This window comes from Tachypleus tridentatus, chromosome 10 (assembly GCF_004210375.1).
Source record: "Tachypleus tridentatus isolate NWPU-2018 chromosome 10, ASM421037v1, whole genome shotgun sequence".
In the NCBI taxonomy this organism is placed as follows: Eukaryota; Metazoa; Arthropoda; class Merostomata; order Xiphosura; family Limulidae; genus Tachypleus; species Tachypleus tridentatus.
Genome location: NC_134834.1, coordinates 12,031,252 through 12,058,894, shown reverse-complemented (window position 1 = coordinate 12,058,894; position 27,643 = coordinate 12,031,252). Strand labels below are relative to the sequence as shown.

General features: G+C 33.6%; 2 protein-coding genes across 8 annotated transcripts in view; one reads left to right on the top strand and one right to left on the bottom strand.

The window, feature by feature from the left end:
- The window catches only part of LOC143227960 (WD repeat-containing protein 47-like), a 162,249-nt gene that overhangs the window by 83,932 nt on the left and 50,674 nt on the right, over positions 1-27,643 (bottom strand). The gene's annotated exons all lie outside the window — the stretch shown is intronic.
- On the top strand, positions 7,013-27,637 carry LOC143228751 (tRNA wybutosine-synthesizing protein 3 homolog). Of its 7 annotated transcripts, none has more exons than XM_076460063.1 (7): positions 7,013-7,211; positions 10,932-11,003; positions 12,548-12,646; positions 14,044-14,115; positions 18,130-18,198; positions 18,379-18,443; positions 27,159-27,637. In XM_076460063.1, exons 1-7 carry the CDS (start codon positions 7,032-7,034, stop codon positions 27,265-27,267), a joined length of 666 nt encoding a protein of 221 aa, XP_076316178.1. In that variant the 5' UTR covers positions 7,013-7,031; the 3' UTR covers positions 27,268-27,637. The 7 variants fall into 7 exon arrangements, with proteins under 7 accessions (XP_076316178.1, XP_076316176.1, XP_076316180.1 ...); XM_076460061.1 differs by having other exon boundaries at positions 27,117-27,637; XM_076460065.1 differs by lacking the exon at positions 27,159-27,637 and adding an exon at positions 26,960-27,099.

Sequence of the window (27,643 nt, the reverse complement as noted above, 5' to 3'; positions counted from 1 at the left end):
AACAGTTAGACACACTCCAGCTACAGTTTGTAATGTGGACACAAACTGAAAGTTTTCTATAGTTAACAGTTAGACACACTCTAGCTACAGTTTGTAATGTGGACACAAACTGAAAGTTTTCTATAGTTAACAGTTAGACACACTCTAGCTACAGTTTGTAATGTGGACACAAACTGAAAGTTTTCTATAGTTAACAGTTAGACACACTCTAGCTACAGTTTGTAATGTGGACACAAACTGAAAGTTTTTCTATAGTTAACAGTTAGACACACTCTAGCTACAGTTTGTAATGTGGACACAAACTGAAAGTTTTCTATAGTTAACAGTTAGACACACTCTAGCTACAGTTTGTAATGTGGACACAAACTGAAAGTTTTTCTATAGTTAACAGTTAGACACACTCTAGCTACAGTTTGTAATGTGGACACAAACTGAAAGTTTTTCTATAGTTAACAGTTAGACACACTCTAGCTACAGTTTGTAATGTGGACACAAACTGAAAGTTTTTCTATAGTTAACAGTTAGACACACTCTAGCTACAGTTTGTAATGTGGACACAAACTGTACATATATCTTTGAAATATGTTGATTAACTTTACTTCGTTATAAAATACACATAAATTTATTTCGTTATAAAATACACATAACTTTACTTCGTTATAAAATACACATAACTTTACTTCGTTAGAAAATACACATAACTTTACTTCGTTATAAAATACACATAACTTTACTTCGTTATAAAATACACATAACTTTACTTCGTTATAAAATACATAGAGATTTTGCCGCTTTTATTCGAAATTTTATCCGGTATTGTTACATTAGTATCTCTAAAAGTCGAATAATTACACATTAAAGAGAAACAAACAATGTTACATCTTGTAATCATGTTATATGGGAACTATTTATAGAATACAAATTTGATCCCTGCTCACTCGTATGTCCAACACTTATATTCACCTAACAAGTGATGTTCATTATTCACACTGAATGAAATATAAAAAAAACAAGTTCGTATGTGGAAAACAACAAACACTAACTCTGAGTTACAAAAACTTCATGAAATTAGTTTGTTTTTTTATCTGGAACGTGAAAACGCACGTTTTAATTATTACCCAATGAAAACGCTAAATGCACAGCCATCGACTGACACGTTAACTCGATACCGTTATCGAGAATGTTAGATATATTTAATAACAAGGTGTATTTTTCGATATGCCAAGTTATGTATAGGACATAGCTGTCTTTAGTTTGAATAATTTTAGTAATTAACGTTTATGACAACCCGTGGATTGGTTTCGATAATAACCTGACGATCGCAAAGTAAACTATTTACGATACAGATTCGATTCATGACTAGGCTTAGTCCAGGTATTAACTCGTAACATCAGTTTAGCGAGTTGGAAACTTTTATTCAAATATATATTTACATTCATACAAATCTATGGATAAATGTTAACTAGCAGCTTCGAGTCGATCATCTCGTGTCTTGTTAAATGTAGCATTGGTAGATTGTCTTGTAACTTTTATTGTTATGCACGTTTGTTAAAAACTTATAACGTCAATACTGGAAACCGTGTTACCTAACGTAATAAACTCTACTTTATCAATAAAATATTTTGCAAAAGCGTAGCAATTATTGCGTGTGTTAAAGGTTTGTCCTTTTACTTTAATGTTTACAAGTGTTCATTAACACCAAGTATGTTGTTTTTTAACATCGTTTGAAAACACAAACATCAAAACTAATACCATAATTCACAACTAACAGTTTGTTTATAGCGGTGTTGTGTGAAAACAGTGTCAGAATATTTCATTAGTATTAACAAGTAGTGAGTTGTGTTGTTTTTTTTCTTATAGCAAAGCCACATTAGGTTAACTTGTGGATCCCCCGAGGGAATCGAACTCCTGATTTTAGTGTTGTAAATCAATAGACTTATCGCTGTACCAAACTGATTCTCTATGAAAAGTGACTACTGCTTAACAAGTACTGAATGAAGACAAATATGAACATTGTTTGACACTTGTTGGGTCAATATGAATGGTGGACAGTTTGACAAGTGTTAGATCAATATGGATTAATTTGTTTTTTTTTAATTTTGCGCAAAGCTACTCGAGGGCTATCTGCGCTAGTCATCCCTAATTTAGCAGGGAAGGCAGCTAGTTTTCACAACCCACCGCCAACTCTTGGGCTACTCTTTTACAAACAAATGGTGGTATTGACTGATACATTATAACGTCCCCACGGCTGAAAGGGCGAGCATGTTTGATGTAGCGGGAATTCAAACTCACGACCCTCGGAAGTAAGAGTCGAGTGCCTTGACCACCTGACCATCCCGTGCCGGGTCAATATGAATGGTGAACAATATTTGACACTTATTAGGTTGATACGAATGGTGAACAACGTTTGACACTTGTTGGGTCAATATTTTTAAACAAAATCTTTCTTATATTTCTTTTTAAAATATCAATGACGGTCCTCTAGTGACTGAACCAAGAAACTTTCTTTGCTAAGCCTCACGAGACCACAAGTATTATGGGTGGTGTTTGAATTAAGAAATAGTTAAAATCAGTGAAACTATCATTTTCAGTTAAATGAAGATATATAAAATCATGCATGTGTGCGAGCATGCGCATTTCTTTAATTTGAAAATTTTATTCTTCTGTTGTTGTTATCTTGAAACCCTGAATTCTAAAATCTTTTTTGATTATTTTTGGACACAAAATACAAAGAACGATTCACATCTCCGTTACCTTGTCAAGTTTTCTTCAGAAACACGTTATTTTATTAACGTCAGAATGTCCACTTTCATCATTAGCGACTTGTCATCGAATAAATATTTTCATCTCTCGTTCCACACTAGTCTCGTAGTTTCTCGGGATGTTTGGACAGCCGAAAGGTTGCGACTGTTATGCATTCTCTTTTTCCTTCCACAAGGTGACCCGACACCTCTGTAAGAACCTCCATATGATGGAAAAATTAAGAAGTCCCCGCTGGTACAATGGTAAGTCTACGGATTTACAACGCTAAAATCAGGAGTTCGATTCCCCTCGGTGGACTCAGCAGATAACCTGATATGGCTTTGCTATAAGAAAATAAACACACACGCATTAAGAAAGTTTCTTCCCTGGATAGTAGCGATGTCCTAAACCGAAAGGGACGAACCTTATTAGCCTAGCTTTAGTCAGGTTTCCGTCCGCATCTGAGAACCGTTCCGGTTTGAAAATGGGGGTATTTAGGCCAGTAATCCTCATTTAAATGAGGAGCCGTCAGGTTGAACAACATGCAAGTCCTTCTGGGAGCTCATATCCACCTGTGGAAATAAAGGTTTTCGTGATCTAGATAAACCTTCACTGGTTTGAGTGTCAGGCTTAGCTATGGTATTTCTGATCATTATTCTGCGGACTTACAACGCTAAAAACCGGGCTTCGATACCCGTGGTGGGCAGAGCACAGATAGCCCACTGTGTAGCTTTGTGCTTAATTCAAAAGAACAACAATAACTGATAATTATTAATTACTTTGTGAAAATGTCTCTTCTGGAACTGTTCCTAAAATCAATATATTCGTCCGTAGCCAATGGACGAAAACATACAAGTACACCTTTATAGGTTGATGTTTTTAAACATACAAGTACACTTTTCTAGGTTAATGTTCTTTTTTATCGAATCGGCTTACAAAAGTAAGTACGTAATTAAATAACAACGTGAGCATGCACGTACTTACTCTGCTTACAATTAAAGGTACACAACTTACCGTGAGGTCATGTGATGAATTATGGATAAAATCGAAAAGTGGGAGAAGGTTTGCATTATGATAGCGATCGTGTACAGACACGTAGGTTTGCTGTCTTGCACGAGGACGCGTGCTCCGGAAACATTCGCACTCGAAAATAAATAAAACTGTTTCATACGTCTAATCCAGCAAGTTGACTTACTGGATTAATTCACATAGGCTACTCTTATTGGACAAACATTCCGAAATAGATAGTGGGTAATTAACGGTTTTGTATAGACTAGCACAGTATATGTAAGCTGTTTCAAACAGCCGTGGGTTTATCTGTCATATGAAGCTATGTCATACAGAACCAACCGTGGGTTTATCTGTCATATGCAGCTATGTCATACAGAACCAGCAGTGAGTTCATCTGTCATATGAAGCTATGTCAAACAGAACAAGTTGTGAGTTCATCTGTCATATGAAGCTATGTCAAACAGAACAAGTTGTGAGTGTATGTCATATGAAGCTATGTCATACAGAACCAGCCGTGAGTTTATCTGTCATATGAAGCTATGTCATACAGAACCAACCGTGAGTTTATCTGTCATTTGAAGCTATGTCAAACAGAACAAGTTGTGAATTTATCTGTCATATGAAGCTATGTTATACAGAATATACAAAACAAGTTGTGAATTTCTCTGTCATATGAAGTTATGTCAAACAGAACAAGTTGTGAATTTATCTGTCATATAAAGCTATGTCATATAGAACAAGTTGTGAATGTATCTGTCATATAAAGCTATATCATACAGAAGTAGCAGAGAGGTCATCTGTCATATGAAAATTTGAAACTATGTCAAACAAACAACTCGCTGTAACTCAGAGGAATATGCATTTCGATATCCTGTAGCTACACCAACAAAGCTCGATAGCTAAAACTATTTTATATATATTGTAAATTATGGTGTCTGCCGTTTGGAACCTGCACACTCAGGCAAAGCTCGATATTCGCTTCTGACATGACAGGAAAACAGAATATTCTGTTATGAATTAAACACACCATCACCCATATTTCAAGATGTGACGTAACTTCAAGAATAAAACGGTAAATCTACTGTAAGTTGTTGTTGAGTGACCCTTAGCGTGACTGAAGTGTTCGAAGATTATTCTCTGTGGTGAGAAGTATACGTAGCTGAGAGGTACATCTTTAACTGAAACCAAGAATGGAACATAATTAGCTTTTCTAAAGTCTATAAAATAATTTAAATTAAGAGATTAGCATAAACTCTTCTCGTAACTGGGTAATTCTGGTTACATAAATATATTTATAGCTTTCCATTTTGTATACTGTAACAGAAATATGATACAGAAAATACTGACTGTACGCACAGATACATTCACAAGTATAGATATATATATACATTCACAAGTATAGATATATATATACATTCACAAGTATAGATATATTCACACCACGTGTATAAACAGCTCATGCACATGAAAGTGTGAACTCACACGTGAAGTTAGAGATAAACAGTAAACTTACATCAACACTGAAATACCTTAACATTCCTTATGCATGTTTTCGCATTCACTCATCAATTTGCTATATAAAACTCTCAAAGGACCAAAGCAGTCTCCAGTTCTTGCTTGTTAAAAGTTTTCTTAGAATGTTAAAACGTTCTCAAAGAGTAGTATTGAACAATAGCCCAATATTTTTATTCTTACCTACGACGCTTGTAATTTCTTCGTAGAATTTACGCTGGATTTCAGGATGTTTCCTGAAAACCGACACCAGCCATCGAACCGCAGAGGTGGTGGTAACTCATACAGCACAGCCATGAAAGGAACATGGTTTTGATTTAAATCGAAAAATGTTTCTTAGAAAACGACAACTGGCCTTTGAGTGACAATGATACGATATTGTTGATAAAGCTACAGAGATATTTTGTTGTTTCTTAAAGTCAAATAGTTCAGCTCACAAAACATATTTTATTTTCCTATTTGTTTATATAAGTTAAAGTTGTTGTCGCTAGATGACAGCACAAAGCGTCTGATATAAAAAGGAATGTGACAAAATTTCATCAACAATAAAGAAAAACTAATATAAATTAATATTCAAATATTCAAGAAGATCGAATATTTATTCACCTGACAGACTTGCATGCATTTTATTCATTTCTTAGTTTAAAAACACCAGTTTCTTAATATTGGAAACAATAAATCATATAGTGGTCCACTTTTCTTCAAATTTGGCCCGGCATGACCAAGCGTGTTACGGAGTGCGACTCACAATCTGAGGGTCGCGGGTTCGCATCACCGTCCCACCAAACATGCTCGTCCTTTGAGCCGTGGGGGCGTTATAATGTGACGGTCAATCCCACTATTCGTTGGTAAAAGAGTAGCCCAAGAGTTGGCGGTGGGTGGTGATGACTAGCTACTTTCCCTCTAGTCTTACACTGCTAAATTAGGGACAGCTAGTGCAGATAGCCCGCGAGTAGCTTTGCGCGAAATTCAAGGAACAAACTCATCGTCCGCAGCAGTATGTGTGCGGACTTACGACGCTAGAAACCAGGTTTCAGAAATCGTGGTGGGCAGAGCACAGATTGCCCATTGTGTAGTTTTGTGCTTAACTTCAAATAAACAAATTCCCTTAAGAATGTCACCTCGCAAAAATATACTTTATTTCTAGGATCCTTCATTATTTGTTAGGACATTTGTATTTTGTGGTATTTAAAGACCCATCTGTATTTTTATATATTTCGAACATGATCGTTTTACTTTATGGGTTTATGACTTACCCATATATCTTGAGCTGACCTAAACCTGGATATTATTGGGCCGAAAATATTATAAACAACAAGTTTTCCGAACTAACACTTCAATACGTTATCATCGGTGTAGGTTTGAACATACGTAATATTTACAACAAATATTGGTTTCCAGCATTAGACAAAGAAACGGTTTCTTTAGCCTTTTTATATTGCATATTGAGTTTAACGTAAACTTTGTGTTTCACTGTTTGGTTCCGAAAAAAGTCTGACAGTGAAACAAAAAATATCCCTGGGAGTGACTTCTGAAAGACAAAAACAGGCCTAGAAATGATTTTCTTAATATTAAATAATTCTGATTTGATATCCGTAACGGTAATTTAAGACAAATAGAAAAAAGATACAGTCAAGTATAATATTTATAGTACATTGTGTACTTGTAGTAAATTTGTCATGTAAGTCTAGAACTCTTGGAAGAAAAAATTGTATGGAATATAAATTAAAATGCAAAAGTCAGAGAGCGCTACAAGCGACACTAATATGGCGCTGTCGTTCAAAGAGAGGAAGGAGCGACGTTTAAACGGTCCCGATCTGAGTCGTAAAAAGTCAATTGATAAACACATTAAACATTTAGTAGAATTAATTAACAAGGAAGAAGTTTATTGTACCGCAAGTTCGTGTTCAGGGCGTGTTGTTTTGGTAGCTCGAACTGACACAGAGGTAAGTTCCTGCTCGACTGAACAAGTGTGCTAATAGTAATACTCTTTAAAGTACTGTTACTCTAATAAAATTGCGAGTTGGATATAATTGCTGTTATTATTATAATTTACGTTAATTTTTGTCTTCTGATAAAAACAAGCATAGTACATAGATCTTAATGTAAAAAATGAATCAACCTAGACTTGTAAAAATTTATCGATGGTATAGCTGTGGGAGATGATGTACAGGGTGGCCCGTAAGTCCCTACCCATCCATATGTTATTATGTTATATTTCAATTACGCATGTATTTAAATATGTTTCTTTTTTTCAGAGAAATATGGCCGATGTAAGCACTGTTACACTTGAAAATGTCACACAGAACATGGCGTTGCATAATATTATGCAGCAAGAATGAGAGACAGCACACAGATACACTAGATACATAAGATATATGGATGGGTAGGGACTTACGGGCCACCTTGTATAATTGCATGGCATTTGAAATTAGAAGAGTGGTTGGATGGAAGAAAGTTGAGGGATGTTATGAAAAGAATTCATTCAAATTGGATTAATGTTACAAGGGAGTTCAGTCTTAGAACCTTTGCTATTGATTTACAATTATATCAATAACATAGGTGAAGAAATGGTCATTACATCACTTACATTTCCTGATGATGTTAAGATATTGGGTGTTGCTGCTTTAAAAAAATGGTTTAGATCATTTATTGAGTTGGACAAATGAATGGCAAATGGGTTTTAATTATAATAAATATTGTAAGTAATTACAAGATAATGCATGTGAATTATCATAAATTATCAGTATAAATTGGATGGGAAAAACCTTAAGAGTGTAATGAAAGACATTTTGGTGTTATAGTTGATCAGTATCGAGCTATCCCAGCAATGTGCTGTTGCTAAAGGTAGGGCAAATATGAATTTAGATTGTATCTACAAAATATCACTTTTTTTTCCTGGTGTGAACTTTACATATTAAAAATTGAAAGTAGCTGCTAATTTTAAACTGCTTCTTAGATTGTTTTTCACTTTAACTAAATAAATCATTCAGTTGTTCGCTTGAATTTGTCTAATGAATTCAGTAAAAATCAGCTCAGTCACTTCATCACAATGTATAGTGTCAGAATGCCAGAACTGATGGATAACTCTGTCATCTTCAGATCTTGAATTATTTAGGGCCAGTTAAGGCAGTGTTCTGTTGCTTGTAGTATGTAAAGCTAATAAATTTTGGAATGTGGTTATAGACATTCTGACAATTCTCTTTTCATGTAGATTGCTGTTCAGGCCTCATTTTGAGTATTATGTACAGTTTTGTTCCCTTTGTTTAAGAAAGCATATGAACTTATTGTCAAAAGTTCAGAGGAAAGGTACTAGGATAATCAATTCCAGATGTGAAAAGACTTGAGTGACCTATCAGTCACTGTGCTCAGATTCTATTACTTTTGTCATATTATTGATTAGGTCCCCATATATATTAGGTGTAAGATCTAAAACCATTATCTTCCTTCAACTAAAGGTCATTTCTCAACAACTTGTCTATCAGTTACTCCAAGTGATTATCTCAGGATCCCCAACACAGCAAGAAAACCCAAAAGTTTTAATGTCGCCAGGAAACCTTACACATTTTCCTACTTTTAATGCAGTTAACCTAAATAAGGAAAAAAACTTGAACATTGGACATTGAAGCATATCACAAGTAATAAAGGTTCGATTTGACTTGTCTCTATTAATAACATTTGTTTTCATTTCTCTTACTATTATTCTTTCTATTAAAATAGTTTTTTTTTTCATCTCCAGTGGATATGATTTTCTTAGCTGACTGCCTGTGTGGCAGTATAAAACCTCTAAGCATATCAAACCCACACCCTTTCCATTATCTAGGTAAGTAAGATAATATAAATTTCAATGCTCCCCAGTAGCACAGTGGTATGTCTGCAGGCTCACCAGCTAGAAACTGGGTTTCTATACCTCTTGTGGGTAGAGAAAAAATATCCCATTGTGTGTGTTTAGTTCTAAACAAATTTCCCTTTAGCAAATTCATGTTGGTTCTTTCTCTATCATACAAGTAAAAGTACCAGTTCCCATGGACATGAAAAGTTAATCTATCAATTTAAATTGTTTCATAGACTTTAAAACGGCTAATTGTGTCATTCTTATTTTTGCTCGGAGACCAAAGCTCCGAGTTTTTATACTTCAAACCTCTGAAAGTTATTGTTGAGTATTTCAGTCACACTAAGAGCCACACGACAATAACATATATTAAATCTTCATTCTTATTGTCTAAGTTACATCACATTTTTAAATGTAATTCATATTGTTCTTATTTCCTAACAACTTAGCTTAGAACATTTTGCACCAACATTATTCACACCTGTTCTCTCCTTTTTTAAAAAGTGAATGTTCAGTTTTGCTCGCATCCACAGCTTTTCAAATGCAGTGCGAGAAGCTGCCACCATAAACATGAGAGAGTTGAACACTGATTGACAACAAATCAACTGGTTTATAATTTTCAGAACAATTTTTATTACCCTCTTTTAAAAGTTTTGTTTGCATCTCTGATTCATTGACTCTCCCCCCCTCAGTCTATAGACCTGCCAGTTATCTAACATTGCCAAAAATCTACGGTACTACTAGTATTAACTGTGAGTAACAAACTGAAATTATTTATGATCTACAAACAGAGAGCAAGGCAAACATGTGGGCCCCCCACTAGTACAACGGTAAGTCTATGGATTTACAATGCTAAAATTAGGGGTTCGATTCCCCTCGGTGGGCTGAGCAGATAGCTCGATGTGGCTTTGCTATAAGAAAACACACGAACATGTGGTCTTTAAAATATCCATTCAAAAACTTTAATTGCCTCTGACAGAATGATGTCATGTCTTCTATGGGACAAGATCATATTTGTCTGTATTGAAAACTTAGCATTTTAACCATCTGGGAAAGACTACAAGTATGATATATTATATATAGAACAGATTATATTGAATATTGAGTATGAATTGATGAAGGTAAATAAAGAAAACAAAAGATTTTTTAATTAACATTTTGTGTTGTTCCTAACTACTAAGTTCTATAAATTTGTAAAGTAAACCTTATGTTAGGAATGGATGATTTCTCATTTTACCGGCTGTTGTTTGGAACTTTGACAGATTTCACATCTTTTATTTTTTTTAATTATTTCATATTGTAAAAAATTCAGGTGCTACAGTTGTGACATTTGAATAACTTGTGTGTTGAATATTTACTGAGTTTATGAATTATTCGTTATGTCAGTTTTACGAGTCTTGTTTCAAGTGATTTACCGTTTTAAGGAGTACAGTTGAATTTGATGTATTACACCTAATAGTATTTGATAAAAAGACGTAAACCTTGATAGACTTTTGTGTTTATGATTATTATATTTTAAACACGTTATTTTTTGATTTACAAAAGAATGGATTATTCATCAACTTAAAAATGAATAAAAAATGGTTAGTCAATCGGAGTTGTGTTGCTATTATCAAATTATTTTAATTTTTAGACAAATGTTTTAGTGTAACTTAAAAGTAAATAAAATATTTAAATCGAGCGTGTTCTTCTAACTTCGTAATTTTACGAACACGTGGAGTCGTAGACGTTGTTTATCATTGTGCCGTTTTTGTAGACTTTATTGTGAAAAAGTGTTTGAAATTTGTATTGGTTTATTTTCATTATATGTACTGATAAAAACCAAATTGACTAGGATGGCCAGGTTCAGAAGAAAGGATGTAAGTGGCTCCTAGTGTCACATAACGTAGTTGATTGGAATGACTTTGTAAGTAACCTTTGTCTTCTGAATCTTACACTGACATTTTGATTTTTTTTAAGTTAACAGTTAAAAGAATGGTCATTAGTAAGTTTAAAACACTTCTGTCTCCACATATTTTGAATGTCCACCACTGGTACAACACTAAAATCAGAGGTTTGATTCCCCTCGGTGGACCCAGCAGATAGCCTATTATACACAAAAAAGCTGAACATACTATTGGGAAAGCTGTTAAGTGAGGTTAAACAAATAAAAAAAAGATATTTTAATCTGATGTTTAATAAAAGCTTTTTTTTTTTAACAAACAAACCTTCTTTTAGACCTCAAGAAACATTTTACCCTGTACTGACCATACAAATGCTGTATTGTAAAATAAAGTTCTGGACAGGAGATATCCTCTGTACTGTAATTTACATTGTGGCAGTTAAATAACAGAAGTCTACGTCTGTTTGTTCACACAAACATACTATCAGTTAAACACAACTTAAAACAAAACACATATTGTACAGTTAATACCAAATTCATTCAAAAACCAGGTATAAAACTAAAGTCCACATGATGTAAAAACTACACTGACAAACACCACACCAACATTATTTATAAATTACAATGTAACAACTGCCACGACTTTTATATTGGAGAAACAAGTAGAAAAATGGAAACCAGATAAAAAAAAACACCTACACATGTTTTTGAACATTGCATAAACACAAAACCAAAGAAGCCCTACTTATAGAGCAACTAAAACCAAAATTAAACCAATATAAAGTAACACATTTATACCTATACTAATTAATAACCTAACATCCAACTGCAATGCCCCCTACAATCCCATACCCATTTATACTCTCGTCCCTAAGACATGTCCAGCGATGGCCACATTGAAACTTTCTCTTTCTTAACCTGAAGATGACCTAGGAAGGTCAAAACGTTCTTTGCTTTATTAGTAAAAGTATTAATACCCATACCAGCCGTTCTGAGATGCGTGTTTTTTGAATCGAAGGACTGAAATGAAAATAGCTTATTTAATAAACTTACAGATGCAAAATAGCTATAATAGTAAAGAAGGCTTTGTAAATATGTAACTATGATATAAAATCTGAATGATGTGTAGCCAGCATCTTTTGTAATATATGCAGATTTATATGGGTAACATGTGCAGATTTATATGTGTATATGTAAAAAAATGTAGCATATTCAGACATTCCCCCCCGTGTATATGGAATCACATTTTTATGCCCCCTAGTGACATGTATGTGAACTTACAACATTAAAAATTGTTTCAATATCTGTGGTTATCACAGCACAGTTAGCCCATTGTGTAGCTTCGTGCTTTATTCCAAGTTAACACACTCCTGTTCATTTGTTCTTCAAACAATATTTTCAGTGTTTATTCTCATAAATACTTTTGTATTTGTATACAAAGTAAAATATAAATGGATATTATTAGCTCTCAACGTAATTTTGGTTCAGTATAATATATACACTGTTTATTTTCCTTTGAGCTTATGACATTGTTTAATATGAGGTTCTAACAACATTGGTATATTTAGGTTGGCCATCTGAGAAATAAAGAAGGATCCATTGTTATGAAATTTGAACCAATGATAATGCATGTACAATGTGCCACGCTGACAGATGCTCAAAAATTAGTAAGTTATTCAAATTTCAAAATGTGCGTATTTAATCCAGGATTAATTTGAAGGTTATAGGAAGTTGAAAACTTGAATATAATTTCTGCAGACTAAATCGCGTATATTTGTGAAATGTTGTTTTCTTAAAATTCTCCTAATAGTGAATAATTTATTGACAAATTCTCCTTACAAAGTGTCATTAAAAATTTCCACAATTTTACAGAGAGTATATTTGACTGAATTTTGAGCTGTGTTGACAGTTGTTTATCATTGTTAACAGTATAGTGAAAGAGTACCTTCCGTCAACAGGCGTGCAGTGCACCTCCACTTACAAATACTTCCTATGCATGTAACAGTCTTGTTGTTTTTAAGAAAAGTTATGAAGACAAAACCCAAACTATAGTTCATTTTGTCTACTTCAAATATAGCTATCCGAGAGTTTGGTCAAGTTTCTCTGTTGCGTTTGCTAGACATGTTTGTACAGTGAGGACTGTAGTGTTTAACCACAACATACCTCAGTTTTAAATTTATGGTTACATTTAATTGTGTATACAGTGGGGCCCGGCATGGCCAGATGGCTAAGGAGCTCAACTCATAATCTGAGGGCTGCGGATTTGAATCCCCGTCACACCAAACATGCTCCCCCTTTCAGCTGTGGGGACATTATAATGTGATGGCAAATTTCACTATTCAATGGTAAAAGAGTAGCCCAAGAGTTGGCAGTGGGTAGTGATGACAAATTGTCTTCCCTATGGTCTTATGCTGCAATATTACGGATGGCTAGTCCAGATAGCTCTCGTGTAGCTTTGTGAGAAATTCAAAAAACAAAACAAATGAAGTGTATTAATTTTCATGTTTCTCATCGCTGCTGTGTTTGTACCTTTTTTAATAGTTTATTATATTTCCATATATTGACTCAACCCATTTTTAAATAAATATAAAACATTTTTGTTAGGTGAGTTTGGTGTCCTCTTTTTGTTTATTACCACTCATTTTAAAAAATGATTATATAAAATTATATTTATGCATAGTTTTCTATTAGTTTTTAAGTTTACCTTGTAAAATATGTCTCTAAAGTTCATGTTTTGTTGCCAATAATAAGAAAAGAATAATTTTCGTATTTAGTATTCACTGAAAATTTACATTTTATTATAGTCACCCTGGTGGTAAATCTTCAGACATAACAAGGTTAAAAATCAGATTTTAATACCTGGAGTGGACAGAGCATAGATAGCCCATAGTTTGTAATTGAGTGGCTATTTTCTTTGATGTACATTTATACAAATGACTGATATCAAACTTATGTATTTCAAATGTTATGATCATATAATTATATATATAAGTATAGTTGCTAGATATTTATATATATATATTTTAATATTTGTATACCCAAGTTTGTATGGTTTAATTTGTAGCATGCAACCAGTTTAGCATCTGGCTTTAAAAACAGTGGCCTCACCATAAGTAACAGTGGGAATATTACACTAGTAGGTATGAAGATAATTTACCTTTGTTCCTCCATAAGATGGATAATTTTGTGAATTAAATATTACTATGTCAACATATGTTAGCGATTCTTTACTGTTTAACCTATCGAAAAAGGTCACGTGTCAAAAGTTATGTCATTGCATTTGATGACTTGTATTCAAACTTTTATTGAACTATTATAAATTTATGTCAATAAATTTGGTATCAAATTGTAGATCAGAATTCAACCACTAATGTTATCTATTAGTTAATGTATAAATTTAAGAGTAAATATTAAAAGACATAACTGAATATTAATTTTTGTGTAATGGGGTTTATTGAATGGGGCATTTGTTCAAATTATGTTTGTGATGTCCAAATACAAAATCTCTAGTTTTATATGAACTAGGAACTCAAACTGCCAGTAGTGACAAGCTAGAATATGAAATAAGAATCTCAGGATGGCTGGTATGGGTATTAACACTTACTAATAAAGCAGATAACAATGCTTCAACCTTCCTAGATCATCTTCAGGTTGAAACATTGTTCTCTGCTTTATTAATAAAGGTGTTAATACCCATACCAGCCATCCTGAGATATCTTTACTTCAAGCGGGTTTCTCGTCATCACGAAAATTAGAACCTTTTACCTCTCCTATTTGTTGAGATATAGCTTGTTTACTGAACCAGACACGGTGGGACCTCTTGCATCTTTCCATTTTTGGAAACATTCCTTTATATATACTTCGATACATGATGTGAATAACCAATTACAAGCTCATAATGTCCAACTAGTGGCCTTTCAGCCATTTTAATGTGCTTGGAAGCCACCTCATTGTTTGAAACAGATTTAATGGAGATAGGCTTTGTCTTGATTCTCCTGGGAATTAAATATTTTTTCAAACAAAATACACTGTAGTTACTAAGCTTGACAAATTATTATGGAATTCTATGGTATTAATATAGTTGTTTATGATTTTTTTGTTATTTTACATGTGTATATAAAACCTAAAATTACTTTGTTTCACAAACTCCTTGGGCAAAATTTTATAAGGCTTAGCAACCTACAGCAAACAAAGTTCAAAGTTCATCATGAGATGAAGATGTAAATTTCACTACACCCATTTATTCACTGTTCTGTGTTTTAAGAAAAATAACTTAAAGACGTTATTTGTAAATAGTAATAATGTATACTAATTGAAATATTACTGTATTTCACAAAATGCTAGCCCATTAAAGCACAGCCAAGACAGGTCACTTTGTAAAACCTGAAGGTCTGTTTTATATTGATGGATACTGTTATGTTAGTCAGTCATGACTGTAAGGCCAATACAATATAAATATATACAAATGTTATACAAATGTGTTTAATTGTAATCGTTCTAAAATGAAAATAATTTTCGTCTTAATTGGTGGTTATGAGGTTGTACAAATTGACAGACCCCATATAGTTAAGGTAGAGAAAATAAAATACAATATATAAAGTCTTACTAAAAACAAACATTTGAAATGTATTTAGGAAGTTTTGTAGATTATACAAATTATATTTGAGATTTTGGGGACAAATAATAGTTTTTTAATCATAACATGAAAATCACTTCTCACTCGGGACTAGTGGCGTAACATACTCAGTACTTTCACAGTCTAAACTTTCATAAAAATACTTCATTAAGAACTCTGATTTATTTGTGTACACAAAATATCTAATATTTACCAAAAGTCTACCAAATTTTGTGAAGGTAGACATACTGCATTAAAAGTTATAGTATCAATACTTCTATCTATCACACCAAGTCCATCGAGAAATGATTATTGTGAAGTTTCTGAAACTTTATATTTTTGAATCTATAATTAAATTTAGTTTCCATTGAAGCTAATGACTGCTTAATATATGTCACGTTTTGAACAGACTGAGGACAGGTCAAAGTTTGAATTAGAAAAGATATACACGTGGGTACAAAAAATTCCGAGTTGACTCTGAAGATTATATGAGTCATAGATCAGTAAGAATTGGCCGTATGACAAAAAATAATATTATAGAAATTTTATCATTTTGAATGATGTAATTCAATGATTCACATTCAATACAGGCTAGTCTACACTTTTAAAAAGAAAAACAATTTCATTTTTATTTTTACCATATGACCTGACAAGGAAAGGTTTAACATTACAGTTTTCTAAAGTGTTTTTCTTCACCATATTAGAAATTAAACTACATTAGATCAATAGAAAGTAGTTTTATATGGGATGGGCAGAAAGTTGAGGGTATGATAAACCTGAAACTTTGAGGATGATGTGGAACATAGTTCACTAAGTTTTCATCACATGGCAGAAAGTAGGCTACTGTTACTATTGTTATTATCCACGTTTTTGATTGGAATATGTTGTTTTACTTATCTACTATTCGCTGGTAATAGTTCTGGTGTTTTTAGAAAAAAACAATTATGCAGAAAAACCCAGACTATAATCTGTCTTGTGAATACTCACATCAGTCCACAGATTGTGCTATTTTCTGTTGGGTTTGCACATTCTGAGAAACATGCATAACTACTATCTAATTATCTCTGTCACCAAAGGTGGATGGAAGTTGTGTTTCCAATATTGTGCATGTATTTGTCAACAAGATTTTTCAAAAACAGCTCGACTAATCTGGACAAAAGTTGGTATATATTTGAACTATGATCCAATTCAGGAACAATTAGTTTTTGAAGTGTCAGATGTAAAAAATTCTATCTACAAACATTGTTACTAATTGTTCCTACTGTTTTTACTTCATAACTCAATCACAACTCATCAGATTTCGATGAAACTTGATGGACGTACATGGAATACCATTTCTCGTTGCTGTGCCTAATGTGCCTGTGTTCATTTGTAATGATGGATGTACAGACACATTTTTGTTTTTTTATCAGTGATGCATGGCAAAAGCATGTGCTACACTTGGTACGTCTCTAGTTTCATGTACGGCCACATGATCTTGTGATAATATATGATGACCCATCATGCATCTTAAAACTTCCACAAATACTCCCTATGCATGTAACAGTCTTGTTGTTTTTAATAAAAGTTATGAAGTTTACCAGTAAGACAAAACCCAAATGATAGTTCATCTCATCTACTTCAAATATAACTATCTGAGAGTTTGGGTAAGTTTGTCCATTGTGTCTGCCAGACATGCTTGTACAGTGGGGACCATAGTGTTGGAAAGTGTTCCTTGAACCACAACATACCTCAGTATTAAATTCACAGTTACATTTGGTTATGCATAACAGGTTGGATGGTGCTGGATTTTTGTCAGTGGAAAATGGAAAAAATGAGCCACTTTCTTTTGTCAAGTGGCACAGAATAACTTTTATTAAAACAGTTGTTAGTTCCCATGGAAACGGTAATTTGTAGGGCTGAAGGTCATTCAACTTTTGGAAATCTTTTTGAGTTATTAAAGCAGAATTTCCCAGTGACTTAGAACTAAAATAAAAGTACAGAAATGTTTGTTTGTCTTCACAAAAACGGCACAACGATGTTTTCAGTAAATACCATTACAGTTGACAAATTGATATTTTGTGCCAAACTTTCGTGTAGTTTTTACATTTTAAAAGCCATGACTGTGCCAGTAGTGTACTTCCAAAGTTATTTTTCACGACTCTTTAATCAGTGGCCCACATAATCACAGAATTCTAGGTTGAGTATTTTTCTATCTCCACCAAAAAGAAACTTTTGTTTGTTCCGATCTTGTCCAATTTTGGCATCTTGTAGAAGAGCTCTGACTAATGCATGAACAAAAAAAATCTTCCCTTGAAATACTTCCCATTTCAATGGTATATTTTGTTAAGTTAACTATTTATCTAACACAAAGTTAAGTATTTATAATGATTCTACATATTCTCTCTTACAATTTTACGACTGTATTTAAACCTTTTACTCCATCAGATTTCTCTTTAATAAATAATTGAAATTTAATTTATATGATACTTGTCACATTTGAGTAAACTTGTTTATTAATTAAATTTTAATCACGTGTTTTACAATTTTTGCCAGGCAATCCGCAGTACACACACGCTAGAAGTACCTCTGTCAAAATCAGGTGTTGTGCTCGTGTCTGATGAGGTTCGTTTAGAATGTTTCTCATGATTTTTGTGTATTTTATGTGATTTTATAAACAGTTTATAGAAATAACTTTGAATTTAAACCAATGTTTTCAGGTGTATTTATTAGTGGTATAAAGTTAAGTCATTATTGATTATATGTTCTTGTTGTATCTGTTAACTCTGCGGATCTGTATTTCAGTACGTTAAGTTTATTGTCGGAGAGGCAAACAAAAAAATGTTTGAAAATCAGAAGAGAATCGAAAGGTGAGTTTCTTTCTCGATTTTCAATTTGTAAAGAAAACAAAAACTTTAATACAGAAATAAAATTGGTGCAGTTAATTGTTATGTACTTGGAGCTTATGTTCGTTAAATCTAGGTAGAAAAAACATAACTACATGTGAACAAGAGTAAAAGTGACAACTTTAGATTTTAATGAGTACATCTATTGCAGAATAATTAATTATATTCATTAGGGAAAAAAATATATTGGCTCTAAAGGTTTGCATTACTCATAAACTATATTTAGGTTTTAATGGAGGTTTGAATTGCTAACCTGTGGGATGGAATGATGTGTATTTTTAAACTTGCTGGAATTTGTTGTTGTTTTTTTTTATTATTATTATTAATTTTACCCAAAGTCATGCATAAAATTAGGACTTATTTAACTTTCAGTCAACAAAACAGAATCTCTAGGCCTATATGTATGTAGTTAATAAGAAAATAATCTGATATTTATATTATAGATTAAAATTCCTGTTTTACATATTTTAACCTAATTTTCTTATTATATATAAATTTATTTTTATCACATGCAGTACATTTTTAATGTTTAAACACATATATGGAAAATATTAAACATATTAATACAATACATCGGAGTGTTAGAGTAGATTACTTTTATCAAACCAATCCTAAGGGTATAAGATGTTGTGTAAATATTTTAATAATAATTATTCTAAGAGAGTTTCTATTTTTAACAGAAGACAATAAGATTATTTTTCAATAATATTTAACCATTATTATAAAAAATAACAATTTTGTGAAAATAAATCAAAAGTAATTGAACTTTAGGCTTAGCAATAGCAATATGCTTTGTTTGTTTGTTTTGGAATTTCGTGCAAATCCACACGAGGGCTATCTGTGCTAGCCGTTCCTAATTTAGCAGTTTAAGACTAGAGGGAAGGTAGTTAGTCATCACCACCCACCGCCAACTCTTGGGCTACTGTTTTGACAATGAATAGTAGGATTGACCGTAACATTATAACACCCCCACCTCTGAAAGTGCGGGTGAGGCAGGGATTCGAATCAGAGACCCTCTGATTACAACTCGAACACTCCTTAACACTCCTGGTCATGCCGGGCCTTAGCAGTATGCAAGAAATGTAAGTATTAGTGTTTACAAGTGTAGGTTGAATCTGTGATTCTACAGAACAACACTCGCAGTTGAAAGACTGCTGTAAATGTCTGTATATTATAATGGTTACTCAAAGAATAAAATAATGAGAAATAAACTTTTTATTGAAGTAGTTCAGTTCAGAGATAAGTATTCAGCTGTCTAAATGTGACTTTTTTGTTATCTATATACTTTGTAAAAAAAAGAAACTTGAAGTTTATGGTTGCATTTATAACGTGAAAATCAAGTATTATACATAGTTAAAGTTTACGTTGGATAAATCAAACTAGGTAAACATAAAACAACGGGTAACATGTTTATTTAGTCAAACAACAGCCAGTTGTTTCATAATATAATTTCCTGATTTACATAAACAGGTTGTTGCCTAATGACTTGAGGATTACAGATTTGATACCTGCTGTCACCAAACATGTTTGTTCTTTCAGCCATTGTGAGGATGTTGTAATGTCACGATAAATTCCACTGTTAATTGGTAAACAATTGACTTCGAGTTAACAGTAAGTGCTGCTGTCCAGTTTTGTCCATTCTGGTCTTAAGTTCAGCATCAAGGATGGGGAAAAATAGTCTTAGTAGCTTTGTTTTAAAATAAATCATAAACAAGGACATAAGTATAATATCCCTGCAACCAAAAGGATGGCACTTCTGGTAGTAACAAGGTCCAAACCCGACCTTCAGATCACGAGACAGTGCTTCTAATCATTGGACCATGGTAGCTGGCAGTAGAAGTACTGTTGAGATGCAACACTACTCAGAAAAAAAGTTTTTGAACCTACGTTAGGCACAACATAGATAGCCCGCTGTATAGTTTTACACTTAACAGATAAACTGATGAAAAAAACAATGAAGAGAGATAGTAATTAGATTGTTTGAATAAATGAAATAATCTAAAACCATAATGACTGTGAATGGTCGGTTAGATTATTTGATCCTTTTTGTGAAATTAATTAATTTATTTATAATTTGAATTTACTGATGGTTTTATGTCCTCACTGATCAGTGCTCATAATTAATCTAATTAACCACCCAGCTTTCAACCAAAAAGGTTGATTGAATATTTAATTAAAAGGTTTAATCTTTTGTTGTTGTTTTTTTGTTTATTGGGAAAATAGTAAAACGTGTCCGCTAAATTAATTTAAGAAGTCAATGATGTTGCTGGGAAGTAGTCGTCTTAATTTTGTGTGTACAGAACTGTGTTTATTACAGGCTTTCTTCAAATATACAAATCATGTTAAACAAAAAACATGCTGGCGCATCAAAGCAAACATCTCGAGAAGTTCAGTCTCATAACAGTGATGATGTTAAAAGTCAAGTTGAGACAGAAGAACATCGACTAGAATGTGACTGTTGCTTTCGTCTAGCGAGGAAGTTGTTGAAAGTGTATTTAGTATGTTTGAATAACCAACGATCGAGTCGTTCATAACAGAACAAGTGAGTCAACTGTATTGTTGTAAGATGTGAAGTGATATGGATATCACACACTTATTCTGATGTGAATCTGTGTTCCAAACCTATGGTATGTTTGTTTACTTGCATAAATGACTGTATTCTGTTTGTAATAGACAAATATATTTGAACTGTCTATAATCTATAGCTCTGCTGGGGCACTGGCTCCAAGAATGGTGTGTAACTGACTACTTATGTTTTGAATTTGAAAAAAAAATCATATTTTATTTTTCCAATTACGAAGGGTTCAGTGAATGTAAGTATGAAATTTCCGGGGTTCAATACCTCCAACAAGGTTACGAACCACTGTTCTGGATAGTAACAACAATATTTCAACCAACGTTTTAACTTTCTCAGAGCCGTTGTTACGAAAACTGTTTGATATAAAATTAAACACTAACTTGAAATGTCTTCTGTTGCTCAAACCATTCATAAAATATTTTCACATCACGCATTTCTGGTACTGATGAAGGTGTAACAGGGAAGTTATCTGATATAAAAGGTTATATTATTTATTAATGTACAGTTCATTTTATGTTTTTCTTATTCAAGTACCAAAATGTTTAAATCTCTTCAAAATTCACTAAAAATTCTGAAAAACAACAAATTATTTCTAATTATTATTGAAATATCCTGGTTCATTCAGGTTCATTGACTTTTGGAATGCTATGGAATTTTAGAATATAAATTACCAGATTAAAAAAAACCTCTGAAAAGCTGAAAATGAAGATTTCTTAAGAGACAAAACTGTACGGCCAGTGTAGCATCATGAAATATTTTATAGTACGTAACATGTTACGAATGTTTAATATCTAACAATGCCTTGATTTGATATGTCCCACAAAAAAATGATCCTAAAATAATGTGTGTAATTCTACATAATTGTAATTGTTATGTTACAACACAAGTTATGAAATCTAGACGTACAGTGCCATATTGTGAGGTGTTATGAAAATAAAACTGTAATAGTATGGAAATACTATGGAGTACTGAAACCAAAGGTAGAAATAGAACAAGTTGATTACGGATTTATTACATGAATCAAGAATAGAAAACCTGACATACAGACATAACATATTGTGTTACGTCAAGGTAATGTCATTCATTCACTCAAAAACAAACCTAATATATATATTAAGCTATCGTCTTAGTTTGTGGTGACTTCTCTCAGGTTAGTGACTTCAGTCAATACATAACTTCTGTATGACTATCAGGTTGGTGACTTCAGTCAATACATAACTTCTGTATGACTCTCAGGTTGGTGACTTCAGTCAATACATAACTTCTGTATGACTATCAGGTTGCAGATGTTACATAACTTCTGTGTGACTATCAGGTTGGTGATCAGTCAATACATAACTTCTGTATGACTCTCAGGTTGCAGATGTTTCCTTTATTTTGATATCTCTTTGTTATAACACACAGTAACCTGTGTCGACACTCCATAGAAGGAAACAATACAGCTAGTGTTGTACTTGACTTTATGCTTTGTTTTTGTATCACTATAGAAAGAGACAACTAGTGTTGTACTTGACTTTATGCTTTGTTTTTGTATCACTATAGAAAGAGACATTACAACTAGTGTTGTACTTGACTTTATGCTGTGTTTTGTATCACTATAGAAAGAGACACAGTGTTGTACTTGACTAGTGTTGTACTTGACTTTATGCTGTGCTGTTTTTTGTATCACTATAGAAAGAGACAACTAGTGTTGTACTTGACATGCTTTTGTATCACTATAGAAAGAGACAACTAGTGTTGTACTTGACTTTATGCTGTGTTTTTGTATCACTATAGAAAGAGACAACTAGTGTTGTACTTGACTTTATGCTGTGTTTTTGTATCACTATAGAAAGAGACAACTAGTGTTGTACTTGACTTTATGCTGTGTTTTTGTATCACTATAGAAAGAGACATAGTGTTGTAAGACTAGTGTTGTACTTGACTTTATGCTGTGTTTTTGTATCACTATAGAAAGAGACATTACAACTAGTGTTGTACTTGACTTTATGCTGTGTTTTTGTATCACTATAGAAAGAGACAACTAGTGTTGTACTTGACTTTATGCTGTGTTTTTGTATCACTATAGAAAGAGACAACTAGTGTTGTACTTGACTTTATGCTGTGTTTTTGTATCACTATAGAAAGAGACATTACAACTAGTGTTGTACTTGACTTTATGCTGTGTTTTTGTATCACTATAGAAAGAGACTTTATTACTAGTGTTGTATGACTTTATGCTGTGTTTTTGTATCACTATGACAACTAGTGTTGTACTTGACTTTATGCTGTGTTTTGTATCACTATAGAAAGAGACAACTAGTGTTGTACTTGACTTTATGCTGTGTTTTGTATCACTATAGAAGAGACAACTAGTGTTGTACTTGACTTTATGCTGTGCTGTTTTTGTATCACTATAGAAAGAGACATTACAACTAGTGTTGTACTTGACTTTATGCTTTGTTTTTGTATCACTATAGAAAGAGACAACTAGTGTTGTACTTGACTTTATGCTGAGTTTTTGTATCACTATAGAAAGAGACATTACAACCTCATCCAGTTATTGACTTCACTTGTTACCTGCAGTTACATAAACCTTCAAAGTATGGTGTCTCTAATTTGTGTATTTGTTGTTGTTCCCTTCTTTATAACACTTCCAATGATATTGTGAAAATTACTGGAACTCATTTCACAAAACATCATTACTTTATGCATGTTTTTCTGTATATTTTGTACAATGAATAAACAGTTAGGTTTAAATGCTCTTTGAACTCTGACAGGATGTGTTTTTATTTTGATCTTTAATTTGAATTATACGCTATTGGATTAGAAGCTGTCGACGTATCTTATTTTATACTCACTTGATGGTGGCACAATATGGACTGCATAAATTGGTTGCTGAAAGTGGTAGAATGGGACATCAGAGGTTGATTTTTCAAACTGAGATTACTGGATTTTGTGAAATAGCATTACAGTTACTACTGTTATTCATTAAATGTCACTAGAATTTTATATCCTGTTAGGCTAACATCTACAGTTCAGTAACACTGTTCACTTACATTCTTCTACACAAGTGAGATCTGCTTCCATTGGATAACTAGACGCTAGTATAGTGTTTGTTACATCTGGTCAGACAGAGGCACGCGCCGAAACATTCATGCCCTATATTGAGATGCTACAATTGTTTGTTCTTTTTTTTCTAATAAACTTCTACTAAAGGTGTTATAAAATTTATATATTCTCCCTTTTTCTGGACTTGTTGGACTTTATTTCTTATCCCAAGATTTTCAGGGTTGTGTATGGTGTAATATCGGGACTTGCAGGGTTTGATATGCCCTTGTCTCTGTAGTTTCTGGCATCTGCAAATAATAACTGCAGCGTTGCAAAGAGAAATTACACTAACTTCAGTAATGTTGCCCATTCCAACACATGTATTACAATGGACACATTAAATAACACGAACCACGAATTGGGACAATGATGAAGCTTCTTCAATCATAGATGATGATTCAACACTTCCTTGTTGTTATTGTTTATGTCTTTCTACACCCATTAAAAGCATTCCTTCTTCGATAAATTCGAATCCCCGTCACACCAAATATGGTCGCCCTTTCAGCCGTGGGGGCGTTATAATGTTGCGATCACTCCCACTATTCGTTGGTAAAAGAATAGCCCAAGAGTTGGCGGCGGGTGATGATGACCAGCTGCCTTCCCTTCAGTCTTACACTGCTAAATTAGGGACAGATATCCCTCGTGTAGCTTTCCGTGAAATTCAAAACCAACAAAAATATACAAACGAGAAATTTGGAACGCGCACAACGTATGGACCTCTTTGCCGCCTCAGTGAATGATGGGACATACATGTAAATTTGTCTTAAAAGTTCTTACAAGATGGCGCTCCTATTTAGCTATCAACTGAAATAGCGAATATCATGTCTCGATTAGTATAATGTTTACGTCGAAAATATTTGTTCGTTTTACGCATACAATATTTTATTTTTTTTCTAAACGTCACACACAATTAGAAGTTTCTTCACAAAGTGTTTTAAGATCAAAGTTCATCTAAATAAGGCTTAACAATTGTATACAGTCAAGAAGCTCTAATCGTACTAACGTGTGAATAACTTTCGGAAAAAACAAATTCGTTTGTTATCCGATTAGCATGGTTCTTTTCCAACAATCCGAAGCCTTGAATTTCAAAGGGAAGGTGATAGAAGTTTTAGTATTTTGGAGACAGGAATTTTGTTCCGTAGTATTTGATTCGTTCTCTTCTGTACTTCACTGATAAAATAACATCACCATAGTAACAAGAAAAAAATTAAGTGTCCAAAGTTTACAAAAACACGTTCAAAATTATGAGAATTCGAGAAGAATCCTGGGTCGTTAAAGAGGGTAATTTGATAATTGGGGGGGAACCAAGTAAAGGGTAAATAAAGTGGGGAAAAAACACACATTGAAATGGACTTTGAAACCATGTCACTATCGTGCTGTTGTTAACCAACCAAATAGTGTGAAAAATTATGAACCATGGTTAAGGGTAGGATTTTTTTTTTTAAATAATAATTACCTCTGACAAAATATCTTCAAGTTGTCACCATAGCAACACCATCTGAAAATGGTGCACTTAATCAGCTCTTTGTCGGAATAACTTAAATATTTGCTAACTAGAAGAACAAAAGTCTGTTGTTTTAATGATGGAGACTCTCCCCAGCTGATGAGTGGTAATTCTGAAGGTAATGGAACACTTCGTGGTGGGCGTATAATAGATAGCCCATTATAAAGCTTTGCATTTAACAAAAAACGAACACGCCGATAGAGAATATAATAAATAAAACGACACCTATTGGTGGTGAATGTGAACTACAAAATAACGAAGCTTCCCACAAAAAGTTAATTACATTCAGAGACGTGTCTGTGTCGAACTTGTTATTGCTTACCGCCCAAGCGAGACAAATTGCACAGTACTTGTTTGAAGATTAGTTTTTTCTTTATGAACGATAAAACCACTTAATGAATTGTCATTTATTTGTAATTTGGCTTTCAAGTAGCTGCAAGAAGAGCTTTGTGACGCTTGTTAGGAGAATATTTGTCGGTTTGTTATATATAGTTAGGGTTATCTGCACATCGCCATCCATTCTGTTGAACTGACGGACTAGAACTAACCAACAGTACCCACCATTAACTGTTAGCTGCAGTTGTTGTTGTTTCTGATCAAATAGCAGAGGGATCGTTAGTCATAGAGTGGTTATGGCACTCGACTCGTAATCCGAGAGTCGCGGCTTCGAACCCTCATCACCCCAAACATGCTCGCCCTTTCAGCCGTGGAGGCGTTATAATGGTACGACCAATCCCACTATTCGTTGGTAAAGGAGTTGGCGGTGGGTAGTGATAACTAGCTGCCTTCCCTCTAGCCTCACACTGCTAAAGTAGGGATGGCTAGCGCAGATAGCCCTCGAGTAGCTTTGTGCGAAATTCCCAACAAACAAACAAACAAACTCTAATGGTCTTGTACAACGAGGCAGTAATTGTGACATCATCAGTCACGTGACTGGTGAATGTACTTGTTATCTCACTGGCTTATCGGATAAGTCTGAGGGTCTTTACCAAGCTAAAAATCGGGTTTCTATTCCCACAGTGATAAGCGCAAAAATAGCTCATTGTGTAGCTTTGAGGTTAATGACACCACGTTATAAAATCTTTGATCCTTCCGACATCTAGTGGTAAAAGAATGTAACACATATTTTGTGTTTTTAAATCTCGAAACATTTAATGAAAATTCTCTGATGTATCACCCTTGTGATGTTATTTTTCTCGGTGAATGAAGTGAATAAGTTACACGTGGAGTTGTTTATTCTAAGTAAAGATTGAATATTTTGTTTTTTTATTATTATTTATTGACAGAATGGCTTTTATGTAATATTAGTTTCCCAGGTGCGCCAATAGAGCCACTTTTAATAACCTGTGCGTTTCTCCAATCACGAAGGTATTAAAGGTGTCTCGTGACACTCCCACAATTATCTGGGGATGAGCCACCCCTGTTTCATCAGAAATAAGCCACGCCTCCTTTCTTCATCTAACAGGTTTACTCACACGTTACTAATGGAGCTGCTCTCAACTTACAGGCAGATCACCGGTTTTAGTACCGTTTGGAAGCAGACGTTATCCACAGTCATTCTGGTTAACTTACTAGCTGCAAGTTTTATCGAAGAAAATAGCAGGAACTTGTTTTAACTTTAAATCACGAGAAAGAAACATCGCCATCGTAGGTCAGTGGAGTTTGATACATTAGAAAGAAACATCGCCATCGTAGGTCAGTGGAGTTTGATACATTAGAAAGAAACATCGCCATCGTAGGTCACTGGAGTTTGATACATTAGAAAGAAACATCGCCATCGTAGGTCAGTGGAGTTTGATACATTAGAAAGAAACATCGCCATCGTAGGTCAGTGGAGTTTGATACATTAGAAAGAAACATCGCCATCGTAGGTCAGTGGAGTTTGATACATTAGAAAGAAACATCGCCATCGTAGGTCACTGGAGTTTGATACATTAGAAAGAAACATCGCCATCGTAGGTCACTGGAGTTTGATACATTAGAAAGAAACAC